Source organism: Squalius cephalus (genome assembly GCF_949319135.1).
Source record: "Squalius cephalus genome assembly, chromosome: 8".
Taxonomy (NCBI): Eukaryota; Metazoa; Chordata; class Actinopteri; order Cypriniformes; family Leuciscidae; genus Squalius; species Squalius cephalus.
In genome coordinates, this window is record NC_137129.1 from 15684684 (window position 1) to 15700208 (window position 15525).

Consider the following 15525-nt stretch of genomic DNA (forward strand, 5'->3'; position numbering starts at 1 on the left):
ACATTCTGCCACATAAGCCTGCACACGTAGTGTAGTGCATCTCTTTTGTGCAACTCTTACGATAACATGTCCAGGTCTCATTTTAACCTAAAACCAAAAGAAAAATTCCCAGTGTTGTTATTATTACTAAACCTAAATCTATTCAAAAATTATTTCTGTAATTGAAATAAAATAAAATACAAATATTAGATGAAAAACACGTACACAAATTATAAATGGCAACTAAGTGAAATTTGAAGTTTTTAACTGAAGTTTTTTTTTTAGGTTCTACAATTACTAAAACTAATACTTAAATAAAAATGCTATAATAATAAAATAGTATAATAATAATAAAGCTAAATGCAAAAAAGACAAAAGCACACAACAATATTAAAATGAAAACAAAAATATACAGATAAAAGCTCATTCAAAATATCAATGTAAAATAGAATCAGTGCAATAGTATATAAATATTACTAAAATAACACTGGAAATGAAACTTTTCATAAAGAAAAAAGTAAGCCTATTTGTATGAGCCTTAAGATTTTATGCATTGTGACATTATTTCCATGACAGTTCTCACTACCTTAATACAATAACTTGTTTATTTACATTATAAACAATGTTTTTGTTGTTGCATTACGATAATGAGAATTTGACTGGGAAATGTGCTTAAAAATCATGAAAATGTAAAAAAAACAAAAAAATGTTTTGAGTTGACAGGTTTCGTTACATCCGGCTTTTTAGAGTGGATAATGATAATTTACTGAAGAGGGACATACGGAAATACGGTGACGGCTCTCTGTCTTGGAACGGAAGTTGGAAGTTTAAATCTACTTTATCTACTTTTTCCACAGCCAGAAAAGTAGAGGCTCGATTCACATTGATGAAACAAGAAGGAAATGAACTAGTGAAGAACAGCCAGTTTCAAGGTGCTGTGGACAAATACAGTGAGTGTCTGGCTATCAAATCTGACGAATGTGCCATCTACACCAACAGGTAAACATGCCCAATTGACCAGGTGAAAACAGGCTTCTATTTAAAATGCTTTACAACTGTTTTTAGTGAACTGTGTTCAGAAAAGCACACAACATTACACATACTATTTCAGCAATATGTATATTGTACTGTGTGCAGTATGCACATTTTGGTATGCATGGAAAAGCCAAATTACTGACAAAGTGACTTACTACTTGCCAAAATGTTAAGTAATAATACTGAATCCCACAATGCAATGTGCATGAATCAACCTTACACTTGACAAATATTTCAGTCGGTGTGTTCAAGAATGGTCCAGTATGACGAATTATCAAAAAATTGCTAAACAAATGTTTAATTTTGGAAACACTGCATTAAACATGGAATTGAACATAGGTCATGTGACAACCAGTGTTGTTATTGTTGATTAAAATTCAATTTGATTTTGTTTCCCTATTGTGACGTATATCCGACACTGCTTCTCGAACAAGAAAAAATGTAGGGTGGGACTTGATTTTGTCCATAGGGAATTGATTGGATCGTTGTGGTTTGCTATTGCTGTGATCTCATGTGATTGACAGGTTGTCCCATCCTCGCGCCAGTAAACATGTAATGATGGAGAGGAAGTTATTTTGATGAAATATTGAGGGCACATGATTTTTTATTTTATTTTTTTAAATGATGTGCACAGATAAACAATTTATAATAAAAAAAAATTATTTCTAGGTGACTTTAAATCTAAATAAAAACATTTATAGAAAATTTGACAAAAAAATTACAAAAGCACATAAAATGACAACAGATTAAATCAATGTAATAAAAACTTAAAATATATAAATAAAATGTACTTAAAAATATTAAAAAAATACTATAATTGTATATAAATAATACTAAAATAGCACTGGTGAAAACCGTATGCATATGAATGTTTGAAATGTTGCATAATGCATACTGTCTGACACACTGTACGTGGGTTAGTATACACTGCGCAGTAAGAAGCAAGCCATACTCTAGTATTTACAGTCGCAGTTTGGTGCTTTGCAGTTCACACTAAATACTAGCAATGAATCCTGAATAGCTGTACATGTTGTCCTGTCTCTCATTTGATCGAGCCTTCTAAAAAGTGCTGAGACTGGAGTTGCTCAGACGAAGCTTTTCAGTCAGCAATCAGCTCTGACAACTCCAGCATAAAACACCCAAGGAGAGAGCCAGGCCGCATTGCTGAATGAGAAATGTCTGTTGTGTTTTCCAGAGCTCTGTGCTATCTCAAGCTGGATTGTTTCGCAGAAGCCAAACGGGACTGTGATTCGGCACTTCAGATCGAGCCAAACAATAAGAAAGCATTTTACAGACGTGCACTGGCGCACAAAGGCTTGAAGGTTTATATTTTGTCTTAATGGTGAAAAGAGAGTATCTCTCCTTTATTTTTGTGCATTTTACAGTGGTTAAACAATCCATTTAAAACATTGTACTTTTTTTGTGTGTGCATATCAAGTGTGCAGTAGAGAATAAACTGACTAAGCACTACTGTAGAATTCAGTGCAGTAAGTGCAGTAAGAGTCTGTCTATATGTTTTCTCACAGGACTACCTGTCAGCCAGCACTGATTTACAGGAAGTGCTGCAGTTGGATCCAAAAGTGCAGGAGGCCGAGCAGGAGCTGGAGCTGGTGACTAACCTGCTAAGAGAAAGTCTAATGGATAATGCCCAAGGTAAACTCTCACTAGCCAATGAACCGGAAGTCGAGAATCTAACACAGTTTAGACTATGTAGGAAATCAGTTCCTTGGTACAACATTGTTTCCTAAATTGCGATGTGATATTATTCCAGTGACAAGCAATTTGTCTGGCTGTATCCAAAATCATTATAGAGCGCTGCAGTGATGACGTATTATTGTAGGCCAACCCGGAAGTTCGCTTAACCCTTGTTCCCTCGACAAAACCCAATAGGATTTTTAGAGTGGACTTTGGATTATTAAAGAAAATAAGCTCTGTCACCAACAAAAGTTTTGTTCATCATAATAATCTTCACAAATTAACACAACTTTTACGAATTTTGATGCCAAAATACAATCGCTAGGAGTAAAAAGCTAAATGCAGACTACTGCTATTCGTAATTACCGTAAATAAAGCTCCGTATGCTTTCGAATCGATTTCCCGGTACTTTGATGTCACACACTGATCGGTCTGCACAGCGGCGCTTCAAATCGAACACACCTTAAAGCTGCAGTGGTCAGGTGGCACAAGTCATAGATCTCAGAAAATTGAGATTACACATTGTAATTACATCTTCTACATGAACGTGAAGGCTTTTTACAGTTCAGAATTGTTACGGTAATAATTATGACATGGAGTGAACACACCTTATAGAGTGGTGCAGGTATGACATCACTTTGTAGGCCAAAGCCTGGAAGCGAGTTGGCATTTTAGCACTTCCATCGTCCCAAAGTCAATGGTTTTTTAAAATGGGATTTTGGTTAAATGCCTGAAATAAGGTCTGTGGTGAACACAAGCTCAAGACATTTTCACGTTTTATTCTACGACGTAAAATACATCAGTATTACCCCACTCGTAATTTTTTTAAGCTGTTACGTTTCTTGAAAAAGGCGGTTGCTAACAAGTGGCTAAATGGGACTACAGAGGCTGTCGGGGACATTATAAATCATCACGATGGACAGGTAAACTCAGTCCGCTTTTACAGCCTCGTTATGATTATAATTGTGCTCTTATAAACTACTCTCTGGATAAACTAAACTCAAACTTTCTTGGAAAATATTTCTTGCAAAAAGCCTATGGAAAAATCCTATTGTGTTTTAGTCGAGGGAACCAGTGTGATGCTAACTGCCGGTTGGCCTACAAAGTGACATCATACTGGCACCACTCTATAAACAAACTACACCACGGTCACATGACAACAACGTCACCATTAACTCTTGCAGTCTTTATTTAAAAACATTTTCCCTGAAAGTTTGAGTTATAGTTTGCAATGGCATGAATATACAAAACACAATGGGACAGTGAAAGCGGACTAGTAAGGTGATGATTTTTTCTGTTCTGTAGTCCCATTTAGACACTTGTTAGAAACTTCCTTTTAAAGAAAAAAAATCTTTGAAAAAAGCACAAGGCAGTCAGTATTACTGATGTAATTTATGTTGTACAATAAAACATGGAATGGATATATCTTGAACTAACTTGTGTTAAACACAGACTTTATTTCAAGCATTTATCCAAAAACTCATTTAGAAAACCAATTGACTTTCGGGGGCGATGGAACTGGATGTGCTAAAATGCAACTCATTTACGGGTTTTGGCCTACAAAATGTCATTCCTGCAGCACTATATAACCTAATTCACTACTCACTATTCACAACATTACTCCACTAATATAGTCCACTGAGCAAATGAAAACCAGTGAGTGAATTCAGAGACTGAGTGCACCTTAAGTGCTGCAGATGGTATCTTTAGGCAATATGCGGAAACTCATTCTGCTGTGACGCTCACAGAGCATGGGTATTCTCTGGTAGCCAGCCGTTGAGTGTACATCACTTGTGCACTCCTTATTGCGGTGCATTATGACATTGGTTCCCAACCCTAGTCCTGGAGTACACCCAACACAGCACATTCTGTGACACACCCATCTGAGGTGGAGTGTTAAACACTCTTTGAGTGTTAACTAACGTGCTAATGAGTTGAATCACCTGTGTTTGATTAGGAGACACCCAAGGGGCTGTTGACACAACACCATTTTTAACTAAAAACGTTAAACTCTTTATTTACAACGCCGTTTTGGGTGCCTAAAAATACGCAAACTTTTGTAAACAGGTTTCAAATGATACATTTACACAACAACGATGTACTAAAAATGGAAACATTTTTCCTTTCCATTTTTTGTGTAGACAGAACACGTAATCCACATGTGCGTGACGTCACCGTTTTCACAAATTCGCAAACTTGCACTTTGAAACCCGTTTTCACAAGTTTGCATTTTCAGGTCCAGGCGTTATTGTGTAAATGAACGGCCAAAACTCATCAAATTTAAGGGTTTTAGTTGAAAACAGTGTCGTGTAAACAACCCTAAACTGCATGGTTTTGAAAACGATACCGTTATTGTCTCCGTGTAAACTACAAAAACAAGAATTTGTGAAAACGCGCATGTTGATTACGTGCTCAGTCTATAGACCTTATGCGCCAGAGAAACGAGGGCACCGCCATCTTTAGAATATTGTCTTTTAACTTCCGTTTTTGCGGTCGCTCTGTATATCTCTATGGCATTGCTGTCCAGGAGTAATTAGCTTTTGAAGTGGATTTACTTAATGTGAAGTTAACGAAAGTTATCATGAGGACTGTAATGTTTAAAGCAGATGACTAAACAAATGTCAGTCGACCGGGAAGATTTTAAAACAAGCCGTTCATTAATAAACACGCAAAATCCCTGTGAAAATACAGACCGGAAGTCAAAAGACAACGAGCGCAGCGTTGCCTTGCCTTGCCTTGCCTTGCCTTGCCTTGCCTTGCCTTGCCTTGCCTTGCCTTGCCTTGCCTTGCCTTGCCTTGAAAAGGGGCGGGGCTACATAAGGTCTATAGGCACGTAGTTTTGCCAACTACTGGCCTGGCATACATAACACAGCATTTTTATCCTTTTTTCGGATCTGTGAAAAAGCTGACCATTTTGACAAAGTTGTCATCTGTACCCTAAAATGTGCAGTGCTGGGGGTATTTCTGGACCAAGGTTGGGAACAGGCGGAGGGTGATTAAAGCATTTTGTTATTAAAGCATCTACGTTCACAAACCACTGTTAATTTTAACAGAAAAGAAAGCATACTGTATGCAGTATTTGGCATGGCAAAAAGCACACTCTTTATAACCACTAAAAAGCTGTCACTGAATCTCTTACTTGTCTACACTTTATAATGAGAGGATTTGCGTGTGCAGAACTCAGAATCCACTCACAGCCCAAAACACAGGGGTTTTTGTTCAGACCTAACTTAAACACCTCTGATTGGCCATTGCGTTCAAGAATTGACTATATTGCTAAACGCTGCAAATTCACAGAAACTTTTGATGGTCTCCAGAGCGCAAAAACATGCACTGGATCATTTGCCAAATCTGTTTTGCCAATATGCTATTATTACTGAGAAAACTGATATGGGTAGCTTTTCCCTCTAAAAGCAATCAGAAGCAGCAGCACTCAGTGGTTTGAGTGAGAAAATTCCATGCTACTAGTCTCAAGTCTGTGGCCAGAGGAAGGCTAAGCCTTGCGCAACCATACACACGCTCCTGTCATATGTGAAGGGGGAGGAGAATTTATACGTGCGTCAGGTTTCTCGAGAAGAAAGACTTCCACATAGGATACAACCGTGTATTCTCACTCATAACTCCTCTGGAAGCTTCCTCACTCGTTTCTCGCCTCCTCGCGGAGCAGTTAGAGAATTGAGATGTCATTAAAGATGGCTAACTTTGATCGGTTTCTGGGTCACAGGCTGGAGGAGCGAGGAAACAAGGAAGCATTTTTGGGTGTTTCTCAAACGGAAGGCTGCATCCTATCGACACTGTGTCCTTCCTAGTTCAGCCCTTCGGAGGCTTGTAGGCTAGTGTCCTCCTCAGCAATTAAACGCTAGAATGAGACTGTCTAGAAAGAGCGCATGGCAACGTCACACATTTCCGCCCCCACGGTCACAGCACGAAAATACTATTAAAACTTAATTTGGGGAAAATACTTCGTATTAAAAAAAATCCTTGGCTTTTTATTAATGCAATACAGTGAATGACAACCGTCTGCTGTCTACCAGTGGCTTACATTATTGTCAATTTAGTGTTAGTGATTAATTTACAGCAAAACAAAAGATAATGTCCAAAAACATTATTTTTGTCTTACATTTCATAATAAACCCAAACAAGCTCACCGACACGTTTTCCGTTTGGGTGAAGAGATGAGTCCCACCTTAGGACCCAAGCAATCCGATTGGTTCAAAGCACGTTTTATGGGTAATCGCTTTAGTGCCTAGTTACAAATCAGACAAAATCACTTTATTAAAGACATTTGAACTACGTTATAACAACCATTCATGTCTTTTAACTTATATGTTTCATATAGTATATAACCGAAGCTATAGATTGTGAAATTAAACATTTCTCGTTCTTAGTGGTTTTTTTTAGTTAGCTATACAACTCAATTACTATACAATAGCTGTCTGTCTTTCTGTAAAGCTGTGTGTAGCCTACTGTGAAAAGCGCTATACAAATAAATATATTACTTGATGGCAGAAAACTGCTAGACTACCTGCTTAAAATGTTTTTATAAACTGCTTTTATCTTAGCAGAGTGATTTAGCATGCTGCATAAAGCTACCACATAAAGCTAAAACCGCTCACGTTAGCTACAAGAAGTTATCGCAAGGTGGGACTCATCTTCACCACACTGTCATATTATTTTTGTGAATGTGTGCAAAGGATTGTGGGTGATTTAAGGCCGCGAAGGATCCATCTGATTCAAAACAGGCCGAATGAAGGACGCGAAAATAAGGCTGAATCTGAAATCGCCCCCTATACCCTCAAAATGGGCGTTATTTGAGTGGACAGCCATTTGTTGTGGAGTGGTGTCCAAAACCATTGGACGTTATTGAGTCCACTTATTCAATCTCACATTGCACCCGCAATAACGAGTGTAACGTTACAACGATGAACGCTCAACGGCTGTCCGAATTCGCTCACTCGTTTTCATTCACTCCTTCGTAAACAGTATTGGGGACTAAGGGTTTAGGGGACGATTTCGGATTCATCCGAAGGCACCTTCCAATGATCCTTCAAATTGAGATGGCCTTCAGCCTTCGTAGGATGCAGCCTTCCGTTTGAGAAACACCCGTTGTTGAGTATTGAGAAGCACCCCGGCCCGTGTAAGTTAATCAGAAGATCGTGTGGGCACGCGGACTGTCTCGCAGACTCGCACTCGCAAAGACAAAAGTAATAAAATCAATGAAAATTAAACTATTTTAACATAATTCAACATACATAACGTTACTCTGTGATTGATACGATATTTGTCATGGAATAACCTTTGTTTACAAAGAGTTGTTTGAACGTTCTTGTTGCCTTTTTTGTCAAGATCTGAGGTAAACCATTGTCGCTTTTATTATGGCTGTTAAAAGTTTAAACTGAAGCAAATATGACATTCGAACTAAAATTAAACAATTGTAGTATTGTACAAAACGTTTTGGCGTACCTGAGATCATCATTGAGCTGTCAGCCACGACCTCACAGAAATAGAAATCCTTGTTGCGGCGTCCAGTCTGGTTAGGACACGGTACAGTTATTACTATTTTAGCCTACATGTTTATATTTAAGCAATATCACAACAGCAAGTTAATACTGAGTAACTTACATGTTAGACACAGTCCTTTTACTTTGTCTATTCTTATGCTGCGTTCCAGGCAGGTTTTTGAGCACGTAAATCACGACTTCAAACCACGACTCACGACTTTGTAGCGTTCCAGGCAACCTGTAACCCTTGTTTTTCCAACCTTATACCCGTGAAAGTGCACTGGAACAGCAGTAAAACCCGTAGCTGCTAACTTCCGACCCGTGAACTCGTACTAGATCGATGCACTCCCAGTTACGAGTTGGAAAAACACGGGTTACAGGTTGCCTGGAACGCGGCATAATTTCATCAACAAAACAATTAACAGCAGTGGCGTTATTGAATAAATCTAGCCTGGGTGCCAGCCCGAACCCCGCCCACAAAATTTTTTGGTCGGGAAGTTCGGTCTGGACTCGATCCATGCTCGGCTCCTAGAAGGCCGAGCCAATCAAATTGCCAGGGCGGGCTTTAATCGATGATGGACAGATGGTCTGCGGTTACGTAATTACCCACGTCACCAAAGAGCGCTTGATTTGAATTAGTTTACAACAAAGACGACTGCAGCTGGAGAATTGAGATTTCACGAGTTCACATTTACAAATAAGTCAGATAGAATAAATGCGTAGGCTATATGAGATGTCACGAGTTCACACAAATAAGTAAGATAGAATAAATGCGTATATGACGTGCTGTCCGAGGAGAGGGCTGTGGGCTGGGCTGTGTTCCTGGTTGTGAGAGAACAAGACGAGTGAGGATTCGGGGTGGTGGAGGGACCGAGAGATGCTGAAAAACTGTCAAGGAGTGTTGTTAGGTAAGTTGACAGAGTGAATATGCTTCCTCGGTAACGTTAGACATGGTATTGTTTGATGACAAGTTGATATTGGATTGATTATTTGTACGTGCTCCTCCCGAACTTTGTTTATGAAACATCATGTGTAGATTCCGCCATCGCGTCTGTTATAGAAGATATCCACAGCGCATTCATTTTAAAAGAGGAACAGAGAGCCGCGCCCGCGACATTTTGTTGGTTGAAAATATGAATGAAGGACATGCGTCATTTACTCCGTTGCTCTGATTGGTTGTAGGTCTATCCAATTGAGTGCAGAGTTTTTTTTTTTCCTAGTTCGGTTGAGACACGCCCCATAATCAAATCTCTATGGAGCGGTATCAGACTCACATTCTGACTAGAATATGAGTATGACGAAGTCAGGCTAGAATAAATCAGTACTTTTGAAGGAATCGGTTAACTTACTGATTCGTCGCCACCTACTGGCGTAACCTGCAGAAAGAGTCACAGAAAAGTCACCACAACTAATGCATAGAATGGAACCAGAATGGGTTGTATTAAGTTTATAAAAATATTTGATTGCAGAATGCAGCAACTGACCATCAGCCATGTAATAAAAACACCTAAACTGTATTTAGCTTACAGCCTCTATAATCAGCCATCTTACCTCAGTGAACTTTAATCTTAGGTTTAGCTGATTAGTGGTGTATACTGAGGCAAGGGTCATTATTACTAAATTGCTCATAACTGAACAAATCCCAGACCTGGCCCGGGTACTAAACTTTGGCCCGTAACTTGTCCCACATGTTAATGCAACAGATATGATTGATACCTCCAATCGAGCAGCTGTTTCAAATTGACAACCATCCGCATATCATCATGGTGGTAGTGTATTTAAAAAGAAGATTGTTTTGGAAATATTAACTGGAAAAGAGTTTGAATAATAAGAAACAAATACTTAAGAATCTATCCTGTTAAACAATTAATTGAACAGTTTAACTTGGATATTGAAAATTCTTGCAAATTTTGTGGAGTTAAGAAAGAAACTCTTTTTCCAAAGTGTATACAATCATTTTGTTGGATAGTGGTCTCTAACAATTTGTCAAACACTTTTGCAAACACAAATTGAGTTTCAAGATGTAATTTTATTTTTTGTACATTTCAAAACTAAATGATTTATTTTATTATACAATTGTTTATTCGACTTGAAAAGTATCATATTCATAATGAGAAAATAGACAAAAGCAAAGCCCGAACAGTTTATAAAGTCACCTTTATTTATATAGTGCTTTATACAATTCAAAATCAGAATCCACCAAACTTTAAAGGTTGCGAAAACTGCAGCACTCGCTTATAACAAACAGAGTTATCATGTGTTGATGTGGACGCAAATATCGTTCTGGATGTGCCTTTATTCTAAATGATTGGGAAAAACTTTCACTCTTGTTTTTTATTTTTGTCTTTCGAGGTTCAGCATACACACCAAATCAAATCGAGCATTTAAAGTCAGCATGAAATGGAAGTTGTGATTTCAGTAGTCGTTTCTTCCCTATTGTGACGTATATAAAAAGTGAATCGGCTTCCAAACAAGGAAAAATCTCGAAAACGCAAATTATTTTGAAAACGCAAAAAAAAAAATATTTTTATTAAAAAAAACATGTTTCTAAGTAACTGGATTAGAACGTTTGGAGTGTGAGTGTCTGTAGTTACAATGTAGAGCAAAACATTTAAGTATCGTCCCAGACAGCAACATAGTGTCGGCCCAGATCCGGGCCACATTTGGTACATGTGGAATCCATGCGTACCAGATGTGGGCCGGATCTGGGCACTATGTTGCTGTCTGGGGTAATGTTTACCACAGACCTTATTTTACTCATAATATATATAAAATAAAAAAAACTCAATTTTTTTTTTAAAAATCTCTATTATAAAACCCCATGGGAAAATATTGAGGGAGCAAGCTGCGAATTAGTCTTCCAGGTTTTGACTTCATCCCTGCACCACTCTATTGCTGTGATGTCATGTGAGTGACAGGATATCCTGCCCTTGCGCCGGTAAACGTCATCAGAGAAGAGAAGAGATGTCATTGGGGTCAGAGGGATTATAAGATTATGAGGGCACGGATATCATGCTGACTTTAATGGCAATAGTTGTCTTTAATACGACATACATGATGCTGATGATTGTTTCCTCTCTGTAGGCTGACATCAAGACAACAAATAATGAAGTGAACAGAGAGCTACAGGAAGAACAGAGCCTCCTTCATTAAAGCCAGACACAGCGGATCCAACGAGCCTGAGAGTCCCAGCTCTGAGATCCCACAGTCCCGCCAAGAGGCTCCATTCATCTTTGTGTAGACTGTCATGCGCCGCAACTAAAGTTTCCCTTCCAACAAACACTCATCTCACGTTCTTCTAGGAATATTTGTGTCTGATGCAATGCTGACATGCAGCGCATGCAAACGGTTCATAATCTCTAACTCTGGCTTCAATAGGCACGTGTGAGCATGGCACGGCTGGGAAGCGTGTAACAAACGGGATTATGGGGTTGTAATGTGGTTGTCGTGTGTATAAGAGAATGTGCCTTTTATAAGAAGCTGTGGCTCACATATGGAGTGATTTAACACTCACAGATGAAATTGTATAGGAACGTTTAATTTGCTACATTTAAAATGTCTCATTTCTCAGGATTTAATATATTTTTAATAGCTATTCCATTGTAATGTGTAATTTAAGAATACATGTAGCTCATGTAGTGTAATTTGTTTGACATCTTCCAGCCTTCAGCCCAACTATTGTCTCAATATGCATAAATAAAACTAGATCTCACAAGGTATGAATGTACAACGATAACATAAGATGTAGTTTTTTCTTTGGGATGTCAGCAAAAGAAATGTTTCAGTTAAACAAATTTGCATCAGCTAAATAAATGGCTTTATAAACTTCTAGGTGATAAATGTTTGCCATTAGAAATGATTATGTCTTGTAATTATAAAACAATCGTTTCATAATTGCAAAAGCACTGCAAATATTAAGCAAAAAGGCATCCCTAGTGATTTGGGATAATACATCTACATAATTTGATTATACACTACCATTCAAAAGTTTGGGGTCTGCGAGTTTTTGTTAAATGTTTTTGAAAGAAGTCTATTAAAATAGTCAAAAAATACTGTAAAACTTAACAATAATGCGAAATATTACAAATTTTAAATAACGGTTTGCAAAGTGAATATATTTTAAAATGTAATGTATTCCTCTGATGGAAAAGCTGAATTTTCAGCATCATTACTCCAGTCTGTGTCACATGATCCTTCAGAAATCATTATATGATGCTGACTTGCTGCTAAAAAAGAAAAAAAAAACTTTCTTAGTTACATTTTTTTGTGTGGATAACAAGAGAATACATTTGCTGGACTCTGATAAGTTTGAAAAACGGCAATAAAAAATAAAAATAGAAATACATTATAATATAGAAAACATTTATAAATGTCTTTAATATCATAAATAAAAGTATAGATTTCCTTCAAATAAATCTTACCACAAACTTTATATATTAAGTTAACAAATATAACATTTTCATGATAATATAACAAAAATAAACATGATATAAACATTTAAATTGAGTAACATTGTAACGTCCAGCCAATTAGGTTGAGATTACAAAAGTTAAAATGGGGTCAGATTTTACTGTGTGAGGAATTGGGTGTTAAAAGAATGAGACAAAACTGAGGTTAAAGTGGATAAGAACGGTGTATTTACAATCTTCACAAGAGACAACACAATAAAAGCAGGAAAACTCAGGCTGTTAAAAGCATAGTCCATCGCACCATTCCCTAAAACAGTCCATAAGAATCCTTGTGTGTTGAAGCGTCCTAATGTGAGTGTCCACCAGTGTATATACAGTTCAAAAGAAGCGATAACCCAAAAGCTTGAAGTGGTGTCTGGAAAGGTGAGTCCGCAAGTGGTAACTCCACACTCCAGAAAAGTGATTGGTATCTGTTGTGAACCCTGTTTGTTTACCATGCTGCTCTCTTTATACAAGTGTAGTTCCTGCTTTCTGTCATGTGATCCCTCACATGACAAGCCAACCATACCTTTCTTAAAGACATACACACTTGAAATGTTAAGAGGAATAAAATGGACTAAGAAAACATTGTAAACCAATTAAAACTCTATTAGACATAAAATAATTGTACTGGATAGAGCAGTAAAACATGTGACAGTGTCACATTATATTAAGGTTTTATATAACAGTTGCAATAGCAATCACAAAATAATCTACTATTATTAATCTTAGATTCTGGACAATCTGGTATTGTTTTGTCTTGGATGGATTGTAGGATTTTATTAATTAAAAAAATACATATTTAAGAGTCTTTCTATACATTTCAAATTATTTTTAGGTCATGAATCAAATTTGTGATATTAACTATACACAAAATGTGTACAAAAGTTAAAAGTTTAGTTAATAATCACTTTGAGAGCTGCTGTCTGATTATATTAACCAAATTAATATTGATTTAATTTAAAATTTTCACTCAAATTATGCAAATATTTTACACCCCATATAATACATTATGCATCTCAATATTGAAGGTTTTTTTTTTGTTGTTGTTGAACAAACACTCAGAGAAAACATCTGGATTCATGTTTTTATTTTCATTTATATATGCATTTACACGCATATTATAAAGCAAATATACAAATACCAAGCTGTTCTGAACAAGTTAGAAATCAATCGGCCCTAGCCTCTGAAGTAATATTCGTACAGATATGGGCAGGAAGGCTCAAAACATAAGAAGAAAAAAAAGAGAAAAAAAACACTAAAGAAATAGAAGGAAAAAAAACAAAACAAAGCAGCTTGTGGCATTGGATCAGCCCCGAAAGATTTACGGAGCAGCACCAGAACGGCAGCGAGAAAGACGAATAGAAATCAACTCTTGAACTAGACCCGTGCGCTCACGGCACGGCTGTACACGCGGACAGAACTAGGATGAACAGTGCAAACACACGGGTCAGAGCCTCGAGTCCGAGGAGGCGTCTGTAAACTGTGAGTGTTGAAGTGTGCAGGGGTCACAGGGGTGACGAGTCGTCGTCGGTGAGCCTGAGTGCTGTCTTTGGTAGGCGGTCGGTTGTGTAGTCCCCGACCGTTTAACAGGAAACCATGCCACGCCGCCTCGCTAACATTCAATTCAGCCTCATCCAATACATCTAATTTCATAAGACACAAACCGGAGGAACAAACATAGTTCTTCGATGATCCAAAAGGCACCATGAGTCAATACAGATACAAAAAAAAAAAAAAAAAAAAAAAAACCACTTAACTGGTTGAAGACCTAAATGTGATTACCATCATAGCCTTTACAATGCAAGTAGTTTGACTTTTTTAAAAAACAGGATGCAAATTCTTCTGAATCATACATACAAACCCTTTGCATCCATAACAGTTGCTCTATTGAGAATTATTAGTGAACTTGGCTTTGTAAGAACAATTTTTTTTTTTTTTTAAACATGCCAGACTTGCTTCTCCTCATAAATGGGTTTGGTCAAGGGTCCCCATCCTACCAGCAGGGGGCGCGACACAGCTTCATTCAGCTTCTCACTGGCTTTTCAACTCAGAAGCAGCACCCTGCACAGGGCTTGAACATCTTTTCCCAAAAATGGAAAATGAGCAGTGACACTAGATGAGAAAAATGAAAAGAATCCCAAGAAAATTAAAAACACAATCATGTACAAGAATCATTGCTGTGAAAAGGGAAATCTACTATTGCCTGGTCCCTTATGGGCTCATCTTGTATGAATATCTCAAAAAGAGCATCAGATTCCCCCCCCCCCCCCCCCTGACTTCCTTGGTGCCTTTGAATAGATGTAGATTCCTTCAACTAAAGCTATATGCTGGGTAACTGAGAATATATGAGTGTATATGTGTGGTGAAGGTGCGTACGAGGGGTCAATCACATGGAATCTGTCAACAACAAGTCATGGTCATATTTCATCCCAAAATCACAGGAGTAAGAAATTATATTTAAAGAAAATGAAGCCAATTTGAAAATAATGAAAATTAAATGTATTTCCCCTTCTAATTCTCATGACCTAATGAAAAATAAAATCCCATTCTTATTACTGTAATGCAAAAAAATTATTTAAATCACGGTAGTATTTATTGTACTGCCTTTATGCAGATTTAAATAATTGTTTTACAGTAATACAGAAAAATACTGTATTATAATAATTAAAAAAAAGCTAAATTTCAAGAGGAAGTAGTACAATTAGTACTTAAAGGGATAGTCCACCAAAAAAAAAAAAAAAATTGCCATAATTTACTCGCACTCAAGTCGCTGTACGACTTTCTTCAGTGGAATACAAAAGAAGATATTTTACAGAAGGTTAGGAACCAACTTCAATTATAAGTCAATGGGAACCAAAACTTTT

The 15525-nt window shown here is 37.3% G+C and overlaps 2 protein-coding genes across 2 annotated transcripts in view; one reads left to right on the top strand and one right to left on the bottom strand.

Annotated features, from left to right (window-relative positions):
• The first annotated feature begins 841 nt into the window (after positions 1-841).
• On the top strand, positions 842-11364 carry LOC307162707 (sperm-associated antigen 1A-like). The gene is made up of 4 exons (XM_079878218.1): positions 842-978; positions 2210-2336; positions 2541-2667; positions 11295-11364. Exons 1-4 carry the CDS (start codon positions 866-868, stop codon positions 11297-11299), a joined length of 372 nt encoding a protein of 123 aa, XP_079734344.1. The 5' UTR covers positions 842-865; the 3' UTR covers positions 11300-11364.
• A 2368-nt stretch (positions 11365-13732) lies between these two features.
• rnf19a (ring finger protein 19A, RBR E3 ubiquitin protein ligase) overlaps positions 13733-15525 on the bottom strand; it is a 33749-nt gene continuing 31956 nt past the window's right edge. Inside the window, exon 11 of the mRNA XM_079878056.1 lies at positions 13733-14773. Within this exon, the coding sequence (XP_079734182.1) occupies positions 14693-14773 (81 nt within the window). The 3' untranslated portion in view covers positions 13733-14692. The remainder of the gene's footprint in view (positions 14774-15525) is intronic.

What these genes read in the sequence shown, in the direction of transcription:
- LOC307162707 (XM_079878218.1), top strand. Translation starts at nt 866, where the DNA reads ATGAAACAAGAAGGAAATGAACTAGTGAAGAACAGCCAGTTTCAAGGT. An exon ending in TGTGCCATCTACACCAACAG is followed by an intron (nt 979 to 2,209) that starts GTAAACATGCCC and finishes TGTGTTTTCCAG; the next exon opens with AGCTCTGTGCTATCTCAAGC. An exon ending in TGGCGCACAAAGGCTTGAAG is followed by an intron (nt 2,337 to 2,540) that starts GTTTATATTTTG and finishes GTTTTCTCACAG; the next exon opens with GACTACCTGTCAGCCAGCAC.